The sequence below is a fragment of the Mugil cephalus genome, chromosome 2 (assembly GCF_022458985.1).
Source record: "Mugil cephalus isolate CIBA_MC_2020 chromosome 2, CIBA_Mcephalus_1.1, whole genome shotgun sequence".
Taxonomy (NCBI): Eukaryota; Metazoa; Chordata; class Actinopteri; order Mugiliformes; family Mugilidae; genus Mugil; species Mugil cephalus.
The window spans coordinates 893,692-914,904 of record NC_061771.1 but is presented as its reverse complement, the minus strand read 5'-3'; the positions used below and the strand labels follow the sequence as shown (position 1 = coordinate 914,904).

Genomic DNA, 21,213 nt, shown 5'->3' with positions numbered 1-21,213 from the left:
ACCCGGATGGTGTGTTTTTCTCCAATTTGATTTCACCAAACGTTTAAGTGATTGCCAATCATAATCAATCAGGATTTTTTTCCGACCATATTTCTTCCTCGAAGATGATGGTTCCCCAGTATCATTCCAGTTTTTAATAACACGTTGTACAGTTCTTTACCCAATTTTAATAGTTTCTGCTTCAGTCTCCTTAGATGTTTTCTTTGCTTGATGCATGCCAATGTTTTGACCCTTCTCAAACAGACTAACATCTTTTGTACGACCACGGGATGTGTCTTTCGATATAGTTGTTTAAGAAATGAGAAGCTACCTATTGCGTCGGTTGGGGCCAAATAACTTGCTGAAAGATAATCGCCCATGCAGTAATTATCCAATACGAAGCTTGTACCTATTTGCTTAGTTAAATCCAGATGACAACTTTTTTTGGCCAGGCACTGTATTTATTTGTTACAGTTGTGCTCATAAGTTTACATACCCTGGCAGAATCTATGATTCTTTGACCATTTTCCAGAGAATATGAATGATAACACAAAAACATTTTTTCCACTCATACCCAGTGGTTGGGTGAAACCATTTATTGTCAAACGACTGTGTTTTCTCTTTTCAGATCATAATGACAACAGAAGCTACCCAAATGACCCTGATCAAAAGTTCACATACCCTGTTTATTTTGGCCAGAAGTTGACACAAATGGGTTTGAATGGCTACTAAAGGTAACATTCTCACCTCTGATCTGTTTGCTTGTAATCAGTGTGTGTGTATAAAAGCTGAGTGAGTTTCTGGGATCCAGACAGCCTCTTGCATCTTTCATCCAGCCACTGACGTTTCTGGATTCTGAGTCATGGGGAAAGCAAAAGAATTGTCAACAGATCTACAGGAAAACGTAGCTGAACTGTATAAAACAGGAAAGGGATACAAAAAGATATCCAAGGAATTGATAATGCCAGTCAGCAGTGTTCAAACTGTGATTAACAAATGGAAAATCAGGGGCTCTGTTAAAACAGGTAGACCAACAAAAATGTCGGCCACAACTACCAGGAAAATTGTTTGGGATGCAAAGATAAACCCACAAATAACATCAGCTGAAATACAGGACTCTTTGAAAACAAGTGGTGTGGCTGTTTCAAGATGCAGAATAAGGAGGCACTTGAAGAAAAATGGGCTGCATGGTTGAGTCGCCAGAAGAAAGCCATTACTGCACAAATGCCATGAGTATCTCGCCTACAATACACCAAACAAAATTTAACTTTTTGGCCACAACCATAAACGTTACATTTGGAGAGGTGTCAACAAGGCCTATGATGAAAGGAACACCATTCCTACTGTAAAACACGGAGGTGGATCGCTGATGTTTTGGGGATGTGTGAGCTACAAAGGCACAGGAAACTTGGTCAAAGTTGAAGGAAAGATGAATGCAGCACGTGATCAGCAAATACTGGAGGCAAATTTGCACTCATCAGCCCGGAAGCTGCGCATGGGACATACTTGGACGTTCCAACATGACAACAATCCAAAACACAAGGCCAAGTCGAACTGTCATTGGCTACAGCAGAACAAAGTGAAGGTTTTGGAGTGGCCATCTCAGTCTCCTGACCTCAATATCATTGAGCCACTCTGGGGAGATCTCAAGCACGCGGCTTATGCAAAACAGCCAAGGAATTTACAGAAACTGGAGGCTTTTTGCCAAGAAGAATGGGCAGCTATAACATCGGAGAAAATAAAGAGCCTCATTCACAACTAACACAAAAGACTTCAAGCTGTCATTGATGTTAGAGTGGGCAATACACAGTATTAAGAACTGCGGTATGTAAACTTTTGATCGGCGTCATTTGGATGTTTTTTGTTGTCATCATGATTTAAAAATAGAAAACACAGCTGTTTATCAATAAATGGCTTCACCCAACCACTAAGCATGAGTGGAAAAAAGTTTTTGTGTTATTATTCATATTCTCTGAAAAAAGGCCAAGAAAGCAAATATTCTGCCGGGGTATGTAAACTTTTGAGCACAACTGTATACAGTCCTGCTCACCATTATTGGCACCCATGAAGTTTAAGTAGATAATGTGGAATACCTTCTGAAAAAAATTAATCATGTGAAACATTTCTTTTCTATAGAGAACTTGTGTTTGATACAAAAGAGTAAATGATAAACAACAATTTGAAACAATAAACTATGGGAGGAAAAAATAGAAAAACTTAAAGCTTGCTGTGTCACTGGTATTGGCACCTTTTGCTGTTAATCAGTATGGAAGCACATTGTGACTCACCTGTGGTAAATCACAAATGAGAATCACCTGTGATAAATGGTCTGTGCCCATGTGACATGAACTAGCCAATGAATGATGACTTCCGTGTTTTAAAAAGCCATTTGTTATCCCCTGTTCCTTTGTCACAATGGTGAAGACAAAGGAGCTGTCTAAGGATATCCGAAGTGCGATAATTAGCAAACACAAGACCTCCAAAGGGTATAAGACCATCTCCAAAGACCTCGGTATCCCTGTCTCAACAGTGCGCAATGTTATTAAGAAGTTGCCAAGCATGGAACTGTCAAGAACCTCCCTGGACATGAGGGGGAAGAGAAAAATTGATGACAGAAGTCTTTGAAGGTTGGTGTGAATGGTGGAAAAAAACACCACGCCAAACATCCACAGACCTGAAAGCCAACCTGGAACAATCTGGGGTCATGGTTTCAACAAGTACCATACGCCGCACACTAAACCAAACGGGGCTTCATGGGCGAAGGCCAAGGAAGACACCATTGCAGAGGAAAAGACATAAAAAGGGACGAGTAATCTTTGCCAAAGAGTACCTGGACAAACCACAATCCTGGGAAAAATTTCTATGGACAGATGAAACAAAAATAGAGCTTTGCTGCATCTGGTACTGGAGGCCTTGACAGGACTCATGAAATCAGAGAATTATCAAGCGATTTTAGAGCGAAATGTCCTACCCAGTGTAAGAAAACTTGATTCGAGTTGAAGATCATTGGTCCTCCAGCAAGACAAAGACCCAAAGCACACATCCAAAAGCACGCAGGAATGGTTGAAGAGGAAAAAATTGACTGTTTTAAAATAGCCAGCAATGAGTCCTAAATCTGATTGAAAATCTTTGGTATGAGCTGAAATCTGCCATTGGGGAAAAGAAACCTGCAGACGTTCAAGAGCTTGAACAATTTGCAAAGAAAGAGTGGAAGAAAATACCAGCTGAGAAGTGCCAGAAGCTTATAGATGGCTGCAAAAAACGTTTGGAGACTGTCATCACTGCCAAAGGGTGTGCAACCAAATATTGCAGGGGTGCCATTATTGCTGCGCATGCAGTTTTTTCTGTTTCTTCTTTGAAATAACAATATGTAAGTTGAAAGAACAATTTTCTTTATTAAATTACTTTGGACCTCCAATTAAAAGATCCTGATGATATAAATTTGGTACATTTCCATTCATTTCTGATGATATTGTAGAGGTTATGCAAAAAATGAAGGGGTGCCAATAATGGTGAGCAGGACTGTATTAATTTATATACAGGTTATCTGTGGGGTCTTAAAAAGTCTAAAATGCTCTTAAAATCTAAAATGTCTTAAATACGATTTTGAAAGGTCTTAAATTTATTGATGTTACTTTTATTTAAAACAAATGTATACACTTCAGTCTTGCTTTTAAATGTTTAGAATTTTGAGGACACTATAACATAACTACAAAACGAAACTAAAGTACCTGTGTAGCCCAGTCACAATTTGCCGAGCACAACCAGCTCGCTAGCATGCTGTGGGCGCGCCGTGGTGTGTTAAAGCAGAGCATAGCAGTGGAGAAAAGTTGACGGAACCAACAACAAAAACACTAGAAAGATCAAATAAAATAAGATTGTATTCAAATAAAATAAAAATTACTATCATCTAGCAAAATAAACGATGCAAAAAAAAGTACCGCTCCAGAGAGGTAAGAAGAAGGGCAGTGGGAGTTTACGTTCCTCCTTCAGCTGTCACTTTTCATCAGTTTGTTCATTGTATGACCCGGGAAAATAGAACTCTGGATCTACTGTATGCTAATTCAAAAGATGAATACAGATCCACTGTCCTGCCCCTGTTGGGTCAATCTGATCACAACCTGGTCCTGTTATCACCTGAGTATGTTCCTGCAGTTAAGAGACAGCCTGTTTCCCAAAGGACAGTTAGGAGGTGGAGTCAGGAGGCTAGTGAAATTCAGCAGGACTGCTTCAAGAACGCCAACTGGGATGTCCTCTGCCAGCCATTTGGGAATGACAGATAACTTGACAGACTGCATCACCGAATATATCATCTTCTGTGAAGATACAGTAATTCCTACTAGGATTGTCCGCTGTTACCTTAACAATAAGCCTTGGATCATCAGCCAGCTGAAGGATCTGCTGAACAAGTAGAAGCAGGCCTTCAGATCTGGAGATAGGGATGAGTTGAAGAGGATACAGGGGCAACTCAAAGTCAAACTAAGGGAGTGTAAGGACACCTACAGGAGGAAGCTGTGATTTTTTTTTTCTCCAAATTTCTACCTAAATAATCAATCTCATCATATCTGAGACGTCAGCTCTCAGTACAGTAATCCCATATTTCCATCTCACAAGGACCTTCTGACAACAGCTTAAGTGAAATATGTGGTTTATTTACAAAGTAGAGTAGATGGAGTCCAAGTCCAAGAGTAATGGAATGTGATGAGAATACCGAAATAAGTGAGTTTAACGAAAGTGAGAAGTCTGAACGAACGCAAACAGAACCTAATTTCAATTCAATTCAGTTAAATTTTTTATGTAGCGCCAATAACAATACAGTTGTCTCTAAAATTAATGATTTAGATTTGTTTAAGGTTTGTTTAGTTATCATACGCATCAACTCTACTCAAATGTGAAGGTGATGGTCTACTTATGGAAACTCCTTGGACGCTGCTCCAAACAACTGGATCAGATGACCAAAGGCTGTTCTGGTGAGCTCGATCTTCCACATCGGTATTGTTGGGGAAACCGGCGGTAACGAAGCGCTGAGAGCAGTTTGATGGACAGTCATCCAGGTCTGGACCTCAGCGTCAGTTACAGTGGAGTTTTCCTCAGTGTTACGTAGACAAAGTGGCATTATGAAGAAGTACATATGTGAAGAAGTGGTTGTTGATAAGGAAATTGGAAAATACTTCTGAAGGCCGGTCGAAAATATCTACATCTGGATCCTTGCTGCCGTGGGAACTCCCAGGATGTCTCCACACAGCGTCCTTCAGCAGCCTTAGATCTGTAGCAGAAGATGCAGACCGAGATGGCAGCTGCCGGTCTTGGGCTCCAACAGAGTGGCTGTATGATCCATTGAGAAGCACCATAGGAGACGTTGGACCGGCGTGGTGGCGAAGCACAGCTGCCTTGGCAGTGTTTGGACTCAGTAGTGGGGAAGCACGGAGAACTATCTTAAGTTTTATTGTGTTGTAGATAAACGCTTTGTTCTATGTCCTTCTGAAGGTTTAAGTTATTTCTGGTTTAAAGTGAAGATTGGCCACACTTGGTGGTTGTAGCATGGTTTATTTGCTGTACAGCTTACAATTGGCAGTATAGTACGGACTGGAGAGCTGTAGGGCCCAGGTTCAAATACCACTAGGGCCTGAGTCACTTAAGTTCACACGCTGGTGATTGCGAGAGAATAATGTCCAGCCCTGTTAGCCACATGTGTATGGATTGTGGCGTTAAGATGCCAGTGGAGTATGACCATGAGCGGTGTGTGCATTGCTTAGGGCTGGATCATGCACACATGGCCCTCCAAGGCCCCACCTCTTGCATGAAATGCTTTATTTTGTCTGCGAGGGTGAGGGCCGCCAGGGTTAGAGTTTTCTCTGGAAGGTGTCCAACCGCTATGCCTCAGCAGTGTGGGCATGAAAAAAAGATGGAGCAGCTGAAAACGGTGGTGGGGCATGACCAAATGAGGGCAGTCACCCTATACACCTAGTGCGGCTAGGGAATGGCCGACATGGCCCTCCCTCTCAGCTAGGGGACTGCCCCCATCTACTAGCCGGCACCCTAGGGCAGGAGGAGCAAAGTCTGCTATACTCCGTGTCCAATGCCTCCGATGAAAAGAAGAGCTAGGCCGTAGGGCCTCCTGCTTTGATGACGATGGTGCCAGTCTGCCACGCCCCTTTTCGGTACCACTGCTTCCCGATTTGGAGCTGGTACTCAGGCAGTTTGAAAAGCCAGCTGAGGCCCATCACTGGTCAGGCCTATATAGGCGACTGGCTTGTGTGCGTGGTTGGGAGAGAATTGGCTGTGACCCACCTCCTCCCGTGGATCAGGCTGTAGGGGTCTTGGTATCCCCCACCAAATCGGTCTAGGGGAAACCAAGCTGGTTCTCAACAATCGCTTCCCTCCTATAGGGACATCCCTGGGATTGCTGCCGCTTCTTCCCGGGTGATGCTGGGGTGGTGTTGTGTCCAAACCCTGCATTCCACTCAAAGGTCTGGACCAACTCCCCTGCCAGTTAATCCATGGAATTGCACCCCCTCAACTCTACCCAGGATGGTGAGGCGGGGCGGATTGACTGGACACTGTTGTGCCCTGTCAGGGCCCTAAGAATTTATATCCAAAGGACACGTGACCACAGAGCGACAGACCAACTCTTGTCTGTTTCAGATCCAACTGCCTTGGGCAGCCAGTCTTATTCATGGCCTTAGCATCTGGCGGGGCCAGGGTAGCCTTAGTAGCGTCTTGCTCCTTGGCTAATGGAGGATGCAATGTGATATCACAGGGTTGCACTTGTTTTCTCTTAGTTGAGCACATGGGGTAGTACTCTGGTGTCGGTGAAGTCTCATTCGAACTCAACTGCCATGTTAGGCTCCCGCAGGAGCAGTCTGTCTGCTTGGTTCCTCACGGTGTGTCTTACAGAGTCCTCATATATATGGAATATGTAGGGAGGAGAGCTAGTCTCGACACAATAGAGAACGGATAGTTACATTGTAACCTAAGTTCTCTGATTGGAGAGACTGTCTCTCCACCACATGGCCACTCTGTAACGTGCTCCAATCAAGGTTAACCGGAGAGGCCACACATGCATAGGGACTATATAGCCACAGGTGTAATTAATGCGCAGCCACCACAGGTGGTGTGTCTTAAAGAATAATCCACATCAGCTGCCCCCATGGGGATCAGTCCCCCATGCATATGGAATTTGTAGGGTGGAGAGATAGTCTCTCCACTCAGAGAACCTGGGTTACAATGTAACTATCCGATTTTTGCAGATGCATAATCAGTACCTTCAGACTAATGCCTTTCAGGCTAATGTTTCAATAAAAGACCTTTATTAATAGAGCACAGGTTTACTTGCTCAAACATGTGGGATGTACGGAGTAATAGTTATCATTTAACATTTTTGTTCATTCCTTTATGTGCTTACAGTGATTGAAGAGGGCGGTGTGAAGATGAAGCTGACGGTTGTCGACACTCCAGGGTTTGGAGACCAAATTAATAATGACAACTGGTGGGTTTTTGAGGTCTGAGATCATTAAAGCCATATAAATGTTGTAATTGCATCCTGACCTTACCAGTAACAAATATACATTTGTAACCAAACAAAACTGTACTTTCAGTTTGAGAGGGCTGCACTGCATGTAGTACGACAAACCTGTATTGAAAATGGTCTTACGCTTGTAAATTCTTCTTTTCTTAACATGACCTATTTCAGCTGGGAGCCAATTTCCAAGTACATCAATGAGCAGTTTGAGAAGTTCTTAAAGGAGGAGGTCAACATCACCAGAAAGAAACGCATCCCTGACACTAGGGTGCACTGCTGTCTCTATTTTATCCCCCCAACTGGACACTCGTGAGTTAGCCATCAGCAGAACTACAGATCAGTGACATGATCACTCAAACCATGTTTAAGTGTCTTATCTTGAAATGTGTTTGTTTGTGTGTTTATTAATCTCCAGGCAGAGGCACTCATGCTGGGAGAGAACCACACACACACGTTCATACTATGTTAATGCCCTATACAGAAACACTTCACATTAACAAAGCCCTTCATCAGTGGTGTGGCTTTATATTACAGACAACACACTTATCTTTGTGCTTGGAACACCCAACAATTAGATCTGACTGACAAGTGTGAAATTGCTCCTTAATGGACAAACGGATACAGGCTTTTGTGTATTAGCCCCAGCATATCTCAACCTTCTTACGCGAGGTAATTGACAACAAGAGGATAGCTAACAGGAGTTATTAGAGGCCCAACCTTTGTCTAATAATACACCAACTTTTCAAAAACATTCTCACTGTAAATTCTTTGTGATAGACCAGAAAAAGGTATGAAAGGTATGAAATATTACCAATATTACCTTCTAGTATTTGTTGTCTCAGTCGTCTTTTCAGCTGTTGAAGAGTCACAGCTCCTGAAATGTACTCACTAACTAACTTTGTCTATTCCAGTCTTCGGCCGTTAGACATTGAGTTCATGAAGCGCTTGAGTCACTCGGTCAACATCATCCCTGTCATTGCCAAATCAGACACGATGACCATTGAGGAGAGACAGGAGTTCAAACAGCGGGTGTGTTTTACCAGTAATGTCCTTATCATTACATATTAATTGTTAAAGCTGCTATAATCAATATTTTTATATTAACAATGATTGAGAGTCCTTGCAGTTGCGTAGAAGTTGTATTTTTGTCCTTGCTTTGGTTCCTTTGCCTTAGGTAAGGAAGGAGCTGGAGATGAGTGGAATTGAGTTTTACCCACAAAAAGAGTTTGACGAGGACATGGAGGACAAGAGCGACAATGACAAGATCAGAGTAAGATGTTCTTCTCTTGTCTTTTCCCACTGCATTTGACCAGTGATTACCTTCTTCTGTACAGCTGTGGTCAAAGGTTTTGAGAATGACACAGTTACTAGTTTTCCCAAAGTCTACTGCTTCAGTGTTTTTAGATCTTTTTGTCAGATGTTACTATGGTATACTGAAGTAATCATAAGCCTTTAGAAAGTGTCAAAGGCTTTTATTGAAAATTACAATAATGCAAAGAGTCAATATGTGCCATGTTCACCTTTCTTTTTCAAGACCTCTGCAATTCGCCCTGGTATGCTGTCAATTAATTTCTGGGCCACATCCAGACTGATGGCACTGATTCTTGCATAATTTGTGGGTTTTTGTTTGTCCACCCGCCTCTTGAGGATTGACCACAAGTTCTCAATGGGATTAAGATCTGGGGAGTTTCCTGGCCATGGACCCAAAATGTTGATATTTTGTTCCCCAAGCCACTTAGTTATCACCTTTGCCTTATGACAAGGTGCTCCATCATGTTGAAAAGACATCGTACATCTTTATTCATGGCTGTGTTCTTAGGCAAAATTGTGAGTGAGCCCGCTCCCTTGGCTGAGAAGCAACCCCACACATGAAGGGTCTCAGGATGCTTTACTGCTGGCATGACACAGGACTGATGGTAGCGCTCACCTTCTCTTCTCCGGACAAGCTTTTTTCCAAATGCCCCAAACAATTGTAAAGGGGATTCATCAGAGACTTTACCCCAGTCCTCAGCAGTCCAGTCCTTGTACCTTTTGTAGAATATCAGTCTGTCCCTGATATTTTCCTGGAGAGAAGTGGCTTCTTTGCTGCCCTTCTGGACACCATGCCATCCTCCAAAAGTCTTCGCCTCACTGTGCGTGCAGATACACTCACACCTGCCTTCCGTCATTCCTGAGTAAGCTCTGTACTGGTGGTGCCCCGATCCCGCAGCTGAATCAACTTTAGAAGACAGTCCTGGCGCTTGCTGGACTGTCTTGTCACAACAATTGAACCATTTTCCTTGAAGTTCTTGGCGATCCACTAAATGGTTGATTTAGATGCAGTAGTAATAGCAAATAATTGCAGGTAACCATAGTTAACAGAGTAAGAACAGTGATTTCAAGTACCACCCTCCTTTTAAAGCTTCCAATTCATCATTCTAACTCAGTCAGTCTCACAAAGTGATCTCCAGCCTTGTTCTTGTCAGCACACTCACCTGTGTTAACAAGAGATCACTGACATGATGTCAGCTTGTCCTTTTGTGGAATGACTGAAATGCATTGGAAATGTTTCTTTGGGATAAAGTTAATTTTCATGGCAAAGAAGGACTTTACAATTAATTGCAATTCATCTGATCACTCGTCTTTTCTGGAGTATGCAAATTGCCATCAAATGAGGCAGCAGACTTTGTGAAAATGACTATTAGAGAACATCAGATTTCTCCCCTGACCCGAAAGGAGGGGTCACTTCGCTGGACAGTCCATAATGGACAGGACTGTTTTTGTTTCCTTTGCAGATTTCTGAAACCATAAAACCACGCCATAAAACAAGATTTTAAGCACATTCCCGTGCTAACAAACAAGGATTTAAGACTTTTCTCCCAATTACGTGTAACCTGCCCCACAGATAAGGAACAGACGTGCTGGCGTCATACCGCATGGAGATAATAGTCGTAAATAAATTAAGAACTGGAGGACCTATCTCTGACTAGACCTACAAACTATTAAATGTACACTTGTAACAAAATTACAATGTTTAATCTACACCCACCTTGTGATTTGTGTTAATTTACCGTTTTCCAAAAAAGCGTTGAATAAGGTCAACTGGAAGGTCCATGAACGGAAGGGTTAGCAGTTCGATCCCCCGAGTGTCCCATATGCCGAAGTGTCCTTGAGCAAGACACTGAACCCCCAGTTGCTCCCAGTGCAACTGGCACTGATGTGTGATGGTGTGTGTTTGTGTGAGCAAATGTGTCTCTGACTGTAAAAGCGCTTTGAGTACCTTTGAGTAAGTAGAAAAGCGCTATATAAGAGCAAAACCATTTACAATTTGAAGACGTTTCGCCACTCATCCGAGTAGCTTCTTCAGTTCATGAATGAACTACTTACCCTATGAATAGAGCTCTAATGAAGCTATTGTCAGTGGGAGCCTGGAGGCTCAAGGTGTGAATGGTGTTGAAACTTCTTGGGGACAGAAGCCAAGACTGAATTATAAATAGATGGTAAATTAAATCTCAGTCCACCTCCTCTGTTTAGAGAAGGTTTTTACACTTTGACATAGATGGCTTCCTTTACTTCTCTCTCAAACCACCTGACCTCTCTGGCCAGGACTGTTTTTGGTATACATTGGTATCTTCAAAGGAGTGTCCTTTGGAGGTGGACTGCTGAGTCATTGCCTGATGAGCTGGCTCTCCTGTGTTGGGCCATGCGTTTGTGGATGGGTTGTTTTGTTTCCCCAATGTACAAGTCTGTACATTCCTCACTACACTGAACAGCATACACTACATTACTCTGTTTTTGCCTAGGTGTTTTGTCTTTGGGGTGGACCTGTTTTTGTCTTAGTGTGTTGCCAGGTTTGAAATAAACTGGGATGTGGTGTTTTCCGAAAATTCTCCTCAGTTTCTCTGATACACCAGCTATGTAGGGGATGGTGATGTTCTTCCTTTTGCTGTGCTCCTCTTCCCTATCTTTCCTGGGATATCTTTTTGCGCCTTTGACAAAGGCCCAGTTGGGATATCCACATGTTTTGAGGGTTTGTTTGATGTGTTGTCCTTGCCTTCCTGTCTAGTGGGTACAGTCTGTCCTCGGCGCTGGAGGGTTCTGATGACTCCTAGTTTGTGTTCCAGAGGGTGGTGTGAATCAAATAACAGGTGTTGGTCTGTGTGCGTGGGTTTTCTATATACTTCTATGTTGAGGCTTTGGTCTTCTTCAACATGCATCAAACAGTCCAAAAAGGCCAGACAGTCCCCGCTGATGTCCTCCCTGGTGAACTTGATGTTGCTGTCCACTGCATTGATGTGTTTTAGGAAGGATTCCACCTCCTCTGTCTTAATTTAAACCCAGGTGTCGTCCACATACCTGTACCAGTGGGTGGGGGTGGAACTTGCAAAGGTGTCCAGAGCTCTGGTCTCTACTTCCTCCATGTAGAGATTGGCCACGATTGGTGACACTGGGGACCCCATCGCACAGCCGTGTTTTTGCCTGTAGAAACCTCCATTGAACTGAAAGTAGGTGGTGGTCAGGCACAGGTCGAGTAACACACAGACTTGTTCTGGGGTGAGGTTGGTTCTTGAGGCCAGGGTGTCATCCTTTTGTAGTCTTTTTCTTACTACATCCGTGGCTTCTCTCATGGGGATGCAGGTGAACAGTGAAGTAACATCGTAGGACACAATGGTTTATTCTTGGCCCAGTGTGACGTCCTTGACTTTGTTCACAAAATCCCTGGAGTTTTCGATTTGGTGTGGGGTGTTGCCTACTAACGACGTCAGGATAGATGCCAAATGCTTGGCAATGTTGTTTGTGACAGAGTTAATACTGCTGACAATGGGTCTGAGTGGGGCTCCCTCCTTGTGTATTTTGGGGAGTCCATAAATACATGGTGTCACTTCCCCTGGGTACAGACGGTAATAACAGAGTCTGTCGATGGCCTTCTCCTTCTCCAGCTGTTGTAGATAGTTTATTATTCTGGTTTTGTAGATGTTGGTTGGGTCACGTCTCAGTGTCTCGTACGTGTCCTTGTCATTGAGGAGGTTGTCCATCTTTGTGTGGTAGTTCACTGTGTTTAACACCACTGTGCATCTCCCTTTGTCATCTGGAAGGATTGTGATGTCCCGGTACTTCTGCAGTGACACTAGCGCCTTCCTTTCGTGGGGGGTGATGTTCGACGGTGGTGTTTTTGCACTGGCGAGGGCTGATGTTATTTCCAGTCTGGGTTAACTTATTCAACGCTTTTTTGGATTACCATGACCTGGATGACTGAGAACCTTCACAGACAATTTACCGTTTTGTTCGTCTTTCTGAGCCAGAATTTTACGAACTTATCATTTGAGTATTTTAATCATAGGTTTCCAACATGGAGCCATACTGCTATCCAGAGGCTGGCTAAGGAAATGTCTTTGGAATGTAATTCTACTGAGTATTACTGTTATAGCGTTTTAATACCTCTACATTCTACAAAGCAAGATTTGTTATCATAGCCCAAATATAATCTGCCTTTCCTTCTTCTTGATATTAGTTAGTGTTACTTACTATTATTATTTAGCTATATGAATTAGGATATTGAGGAAAGTCGTAGAAATGAATGAATGTTTTTGATAACGTGTTTTCATGCCGATATGATGTTTCATTGAAAGTGTTTGATTTCATGTCTCTCTTATCGTTCTTCTGGGTTATTTAATACTCTTGAAATGAAAGCATTCATACGTAAATCATAGTAAAGACGCAGAGACAGAGAGGTAACACAGCAACACACCCTGGAGAGAAGGGAAGATAAGAGCCAGGACAATCTCAGTCTCATTTCTCTCTCGCAGTCTTTAGTTCTTTCTCACTTGTTTTTCAGTCTTCTTTGTCTTCGTTCTTTTTCAGTTCGTCTTCGTCTTTGTGAAACTTTTTACTTTTAATTCAAAGTTTTTGTTGCATGCCTATTGGCGTGTTTAAGTTTTCTTTTTGAATTATTCTCGCCACATCGAACACGCAACTTTTTCAAAGTACAGGCTGAATTTTATTTTATCTGTCAAGACAGTCACACATTAATAATATTTTTGTAGATATTTTTGACCAGCCATCTGAAGTATTTTTTAATTTCATCATTGACAACCAATTTTCAACACACGACACCAAACTCTGCTAAACTTCATAATTGCCACCTTGTCTACGTATCACTGAGGAAGACTCCCGCTGCAACCGACACTGAGGTCCGGACCTGGATGACTGTCCATCAATCTGCTCTCAACATTCCTGTACCACTGGTTTCCCCGACGATACCACTGTGGAAGATCACGCTCACCAGGACAACATTTGGTCACCCGATCCAGTTGTTCAGAGCAGCCTCCAAGTAGTTTCCATATGCAGACTATCACCTTCATATTTCAGCAGAGTTGATGCGTGTGAAAACACTAAACAGACCTTATACAAATATAAATCTTTGTGAAATTAAGTTCCATTTGCGTCCTCTTTTTCGTTCATTCTTCTCACAATTCTCATAATTTTCCATTACTCTGTTATGTTATACATCATATTGTTTATCATTAATTATTCACCATTTTGTAATTAGCCTCAGATATGATGACATTAATAACTGAGATTAATTAATTGATTAATTACTAATAATTAATATTGATCCAATATTAATTGAATAATTCTTACAGGATACAGTGTATACCTGTGAGTGGTGCCCCCTTTCGACGAGTGAAGTTATTAGACTTAATTGTTTAATAATTTAATTCCCCTACAAGTGTCATTCTCAAAACTGTTGGCCTCAGCTGTAAGAACATTAGTCTTCCCCAGCCCCTTTTCTCACACAGCTTGACCCAGTCTCTCTCTCTCATACTTCTTCTAAGCAGAACATCAGGGCATGTTGTGCATTCATTTCATTTCATGAATATTTTGCAACTCTCGTGGGTGTATTGAACCATTTTTGCATGCCTGTCCATAGGAGGCAATGCCCTTTGCTGTGGTGGGGAGTGACAAAGAATACCAAGTGAATGGCAAGCGAGTTCTGGGGAGGAAGACAGCGTGGGGGATCGTAGAAGGTAAGTGAAAAAGTAATTATTGTTAAATTGCTTTCTGTGTCTTTCTGATTATGCTGATGGTCCTTTGATTTTGTTTTTTCCCCTTGCAGTTGAAAATGCAAACCATTGTGAATTTGCTCAGCTGAGAGATTTTCTGATCAGGTAAACTGTTTTTTAAACAGGTTGTAAAATACTAATGTGTAATAAGTTGGACTAATGAAGCCAGTTAAAAAAATGAATTTGTCAAATCAGGAATGTTTCTCAATACTTTATATTTTAACAATAATACAAATCTAGGGGTAAAATAATACAGAATAGAATACCCTTTATTGTCAATGCAGAACATGAGTTGTACAGTGCAACGAGATTTTGAATAATTAAGAGCTCCCCATTGGGGAATCGAATCTGGAGGTACTGTCCACTATATGTGTACAGCAGTGTACAGTGTTCTCTACCTAGGAAAACAGGTAGAGAACACAACTAAAAGCCGCTAGTGAACAAAGACAGGACACTGACCAGACAATACATGGACCATAACATGATAACCACTGATAGGTAAAGACAATAACAACGAAAACTAGGACAAGTTCAGTTTAATTCTCCTGTAAGCAAAAAAATAAATAAATACATAAAAATACAAATATTTGTATTCCTGTGTCTGGATCCATCCTGAAGTGACTCAAATGCTTAATAAAATATTACCGTAGTTGACTGTTTTTCTTTATTCCCTGACTAATAGTTCTATTCTAATAGTAGAATATAATGTGTCAAATTCTGTTACTGTATTAAATGAATCACATAAGAATCTGCGTTTCAAAAATACAATAATGCTGTTTGCTAATAACTTTTCCTCTTTCACAGGTCTCACCTCCAGGATTTGAAGGAAGTTACTCACAACATTCACTATGAAACTTACCGTGCCAAGAGACTGAACGAGAATGGAGGTCTGCACCCCATATCTTCAAATGACACCCAAGAAAGCAACCTGTAGTTATTCACACAGCTGAAAGATAAATCTACAAAATATTATTACCATTTTCACCACAGCACTGCTGCATGTGCTGAAACAAATATAATTTGTAAAAATTATCATTGCATCTCCAAACTCCCACCATCATTCCACATGTTAGCATATCAAACTCTTCTATTTCCATTTTAGTAATTTCCCCTATTATTTGGAAACAACATTCTATCTACTGCCAACTCCTTGTCATATCTCATTGTGCAGATACTACAAGCTTAGAAAGTGCCATGTTGTGTATATCATGATGATGCTACAGGTTTTGGTATTTTGAATTTTCACAAACATTGATTTGCTCCAAATTCCTGTGTGTGATGGCTATGCATGAGCCTGCTCCACACCTGTTTAATTTGCTGATATAAAATTATCAACAGCAACTGCTCATAAAGGATCCCTGTGACTTCATAAATATTAAACCTAATCCTTAAAACCCAACTCTGCAACACAAACAAGTGAACTTTCTCTCGTGTTCCTTTTCCCTGTATAAATGCAGAGACCTACCAACGTAAATGTCTGCAACATCAATCACATCTGATACGCAGTTCATGTGGGCATCTCTGTGAATGACAGGTACTGCGGATTCTGTCAGTCTGTGATTCACCATAACCTAAGTTGCAGCTCAGCATGTTCAGTATTAACCACAATGGTTGCAGAAAAGAAAAGTTTTTAGCTGTTTGTGCCATCAGTTTGCAATTGCACCTCTTCATCTTGATCAAGATGGATCTCAGATTTTGGTGTGAATCTGTCAGTGAGGACCACTATTCCCTGTCGTGTTGTTTTTATTTATTTATTTGGAATTTATAAGAGTTTTCAATTCATATATCCTTATTTTACTTATCTTGGTGGCCATTCATAAAAGGTGTATTTTGTCACCCAAAAAAAATCTGATCATTGGTGTGATCACTGTATCTTTTCTTAATAACAGGTGAACAGAGAGCATAAAATATTTTTGATGTCTTTTCCCAAGTGTGATAACACAGCAGAAGTCTGGTGTTTGTTGCCAATTTTATAAAATTAAAGTCATCCTGTTCACCACTGGGTGGCAACACTCTCCCATGTTAAAGCAGAGTTTAGTCTCCTTGTGTCATGTCCAGTCTGGGGCCTCCACTGATGGTGATAACCAAAATATTTATCCAGATCAAGTTTACAAGAAACCTTTTACCCCAATGATATGCAGGTGTATTTGAAATCAGTTTATTTATTAAGCTGCATATTTAAGGTTTCTTTGATACAGTTTTACCATGTTCTGTCATCAGCAGAGCACAAATATGCCAAAACTACAAAATATTTAATCTTTCAATATCTATCAATTGTGTCATTTTAAAAAGTCATACATGTTTGTATGATTTTGATATGAAATGTGATGTCTGCAACAAATGATAGTTGATAGTTATTGTGGTTTTAGTGCAGTCAAAGGTTTTCCAGAAAAGTGTTTCTGTTTCTGCTGTGTTGTGTGTGTGCATGCTTGTATCCATGTTGCTTAGAGTTCACTCATTTTTGCAACTTACAATTACTATTTCTGAATGTGTGATGTGTACATTAAATTGATAAATTTAAGGTGAAACGCTGCTGCGTTAACTCCTAAAACGGCCCACCGTATGCATATCATTCATCCTGTTCAAACAATACCACAGTATAAATGTATTTAATAACCACTTTTTGCAAAGTTGCTGTGACACTTTGAGGTATAATTTCCAGTGTTATATGGAGTTATTTATACATTAATGTCTTACTATTGTAATTTATTCTTTATTTAATAAAAGCACTGTCCATGTTTTTGGAAATATGTGTCTATGGTTTTATGATTTGTGATTATTTGTATTATACCATCAGAACATTTAGATTTTTTTTATAGTATTTTTGCCTTGTGGCAAAGTAACTAAACTAACTGGACACAAGATGGCAAACGCAAAAGAGGCCAAACCAAGAACACTTGGCGCAGGGCGGTGGAAGGAGAGTTGAAGACCCTACATCACACCTGGGCCTCTATAAAGACACTGGTCCAAAACAGGCTGGAGTGAAAATCCTCCATTGCTGCCCTAAATGCCAGCAAGCATAAAGGGCAGTAAGTAAGTGTGCCAGATTCAATAAAGCAGCCCCAGAACATACTCGATCATCCTACATGGTTCATGGTTGGTGCAGTGTTCTTTACTTTGCATGCTTCATTTTTTTGTGTCGTGAACAAAGCACTGAGGTGGTTTGCCAAAAGGACCTAGTTTATATGGAATGACCCTTCTGCCAAAGGCCAGCCAGGTAGAAACCAAAAAGAGAGAGAACTGCAGGAGAAACGAGATAAACATACATCTTTCATAAAAACATGCAGCGGATAAAATATTGAACACATCACAATTTTTCATAAACATATTTCTTAAGGTGCTGTTGACATGAAATTTTCACCAGAGGCCTGTATCACAAAGCCAGCTCAACTTATCCAGTTTTACTCCCAACTTATCCAGCTGAACCTATCCAGAACAATGACAATCTGGGTAAGTGGTATCACGACACTGGTTATCAACTCGCTAAATCAGTCCAGGTTTGTCTTGTTGTGAATCAGTGAACGCGCACGTATAAAGGGCGGGTTCCAAGGCAGCAGACCAATCACAATCATGAATGCTGATCTGCCAGAAAAAAAGGACAGCATACATGAGACTGATTTTCCTCAAATATGAAGAAGAAAATGTAAAACTCACTCGAAATCTCGAAAAGTCAATCAGCATCGAAGAGACGCCAAATGACATGGTATTGCAGATTGCATAAATGCGTAAATTACACATCAATGGCTCAGTTAGTATACATTTAAGAAGCCATGAAACCCAATCACTGTGTTGCATAGATGAATCACATGTATTACAATCCCCCAGATGTAACCCCTCCGGAGTAAAAAGAACGGGCGACAAACCAAGCACAAAAACATCGTTTCACCTGGGGAGTTGTATTTCTTAATTCCATAATGTTATATGGGCTACGATAAAGCTGGAAGCTGATGCCACGATTACATCATATCAATACATCAAGTTGTTGGCCTGAATGAAATGATCCTGATTTTGATCTGAGCAGGGACAAATGGCTAAAATATACTCTTCTTTGTGTGGTTATCTCCTGGAAGGTGCGTTCACACCATAATGCTCTTCTCACAATTTGGGCTCCAATCTCAATCAGGTCTTCAATGAAAGGGCACGTGATACTTTCCCAGACAGCTGATTGGCCAGTGGGTGGAACCTTTTGTCCGATTCAGATAAATCCTGAAAGTTACCCTGACCCGAAGCAGGTTTGCTGTTCAGAGTAAGTCACCATGGTAACTCACCTCGATAAGGGTATCCAGCTTCGTGATACCCGAAACCCAGGGTTGACCCTGAAGTTACCTCGCTAAATCCGTAATCCTGCTTCGTGAGCTATCCTGGCCTCTATGCCCTTGCTGCACATGCCCCATGATATCCCTAAGCCTGAGGGCAACCTGTGCCTCCTGAACCCCTTTTCTCGGGTTCCACTTCCTCCCTGTTTCAACCGTAGGGGCTGTCCGCCTGACTACTGGATCTTCCGACTGAGTAATAGTCATCTCCAGTCTAGCCTTAGCACACTTAAACTCCTCTGTTAGACTAGTTACTGGGAGCTCCAGTATGCCTTTCCCATACAAGGCACCAAGCCATCTCCTAATTGATGAGTTAATCATCCTTTCAAGCTTCTTAACCTTTGTCAGGAGGACCTCATACACTGTCAGTGGCCACATTAGTCGGGGCAATAACCCAAATTGCATGCACCATAATCTCAGCTTTTCATAGACCGGTCTATGCTTGAAATGCCTTGAATCATTTCTTGTCTCAGTCCCTCAAACTGTGCTACATCACTGAGACTTGCGTCATACCCAATCAAATTAAAGAAGATGCAGTTACAGGAATAGGATTTGTAAAAATAACACAATATAATAATAATAAGAAGAATAATAATCGTACCAAAAACCAGTCCTGTTGGTGGCCATGGCTGATCTGTCATCATGTGCCGGTGTCGCGTCATGTCCAATGGAGTAATCTGATTGGCTAGATGTCGGCTGAATAGAGACGGAGATCGATTGCTTCTCCCTAGTCACCCGGACGTTAAGTCCAGCTTTTCAGAGTTTTTATTTATTTATTTAAGTATCTTCACATTACAAACAATTAAGACACATTTTGTGTGATTGATAATGTTGAACAGGCAATCAGGACACAGAAAAGAAAAGAAAAGAAAAGAAAAGAAAAGAAAAGAAAAGAAAAGAAAAGAAAAGAAAAGAAAAGAAAAGAAAAGAAAAGAAAAGAAAAGAAAGAACAATATAAAGGTCTTATTCCACAAGGGTAAATAAGTCTAATAAAGACAAGAGTCTTTGGGCATTCTTGTTTGTCATGTAATACAAGGATTTCTTGTATACTTTGAGTCCATTCTTCAAACCGTTGATGTGGGGCTTCACCTTATGGTATTTGAATTTATGGATGAAATGTTTAGCAAGCGTGATCAAATTGTTCACCAGGAAGTCCAAGTTCTTCTCCTCTAATTGCACTCCAACAATCGACATCCAGTTTAACAGATGTAAAATAATTTGATTGGTTAACAACCAGCTTTGAACGATACCCAAAATTGTGTAACATGTTCACATTCAAAGAAAATATGTTCCACCGTTTCAATGTCACTCGTGCAAAATCCACACAGATTATTATCCCAATTAAATCTTACATGTAAGAAGTGGTTTGATGGATAAATATCATTTAGTATTTTAAATGTGACCTTTTTTGCTTTGTGAGCTTTTTAGAGGTTGAAATTTGGAGGTTGAACATTTGAGGTTGAATTTTTTGTGATGATTTTTATTTTTATTAAAAAAAAAAATTCAAAGAATTTGTGAAAAGGAGCAACATAAAATATACATTAGTAATTAATACTACAAAGCAAAAGAAAATAAAAGGTTCAGGGAGATTGATCCTTTTCTGAGGTCAGGTCTATAAGTCCTGACCTCACCCTACAAAGTGCAGTGGCACCGAGATAGTCAAGAAATGGATCCCATGTCCGGTAAAATAAAAAGGGTTTATCCTTCAATGCTGTAGAGTAAGCATCAAATGGAATAAGTATACTAGTCAATATTTGTTTCCACTGATTCAGGGTGGGAGCTTTGTCTGAGATCCATAAGGCCATGACACATTTCCGAGCACAGTGTAACAGAATGTGTAAAAGGTCTCTGTTGTGAAAATCTGCAGGTAACTTGTCCTTCACTCCCAGCAGGCAGGTCCCTGCACTCAACTGTTGAAGACTCTTGAAAATCACATTAAACTGTTGAACAACTACAATCCAGAACTGCTGATTGAGATGACAGCTCCACAAACAATGAATAAGTAATCCGACCGCAAATTGACATTTAATACAAAACTCAGACAAAGTTGGGTTCATTCTAGGTCTGTCTTCAGGGGTGACATACAGCCTATGTAAGATCTTGAATTGCCCTTCCCAGCCAGAATTAGATACCAAGAATGGCTGCATAGGGAATCCCTGTCATCAGGCTCTATTGTACCCACGTCAGAGTCCCATTTGTCTTTCACTCTAACAGAGTTATCTACATTGAAACCAGAGAATCTTATAGAGCTTCTTAATGAAGGCTTTAGGCTGCACACCATATAGCAAAAGGGATTCTATTGGTGAGATAGCCAGGCCCCCATTGAAATCTTTCAACCCACATGGGAATAAATCTT

The 21,213-nt window shown here is 41.0% G+C and overlaps 1 protein-coding gene across 2 annotated transcripts in view; it reads left to right on the top strand.

Annotated features, from left to right (window-relative positions):
• Positions 1 to 17,292, top strand: part of septin3 (septin 3) — a 28,441-nt gene extending 11,149 nt beyond the window's left edge. For both annotated transcript variants that reach the window (XM_047577424.1, XM_047577425.1), the window contains 7 exons: positions 7,387 to 7,468; positions 7,673 to 7,810; positions 8,413 to 8,530; positions 8,676 to 8,771; positions 14,412 to 14,508; positions 14,598 to 14,649; positions 15,349 to 17,292. In XM_047577424.1, the coding sequence (XP_047433380.1) occupies positions 7,387 to 7,468; positions 7,673 to 7,810; positions 8,413 to 8,530; positions 8,676 to 8,771; positions 14,412 to 14,508; positions 14,598 to 14,649; positions 15,349 to 15,478 (713 nt within the window). In that variant the 3' untranslated portion in view covers positions 15,479 to 17,292. The remainder of the gene's footprint in view (positions 1 to 7,386; positions 7,469 to 7,672; positions 7,811 to 8,412; positions 8,531 to 8,675; positions 8,772 to 14,411; positions 14,509 to 14,597; positions 14,650 to 15,348) is intronic.
• Positions 17,293 to 21,213: the final 3,921 nt, after the last annotated feature.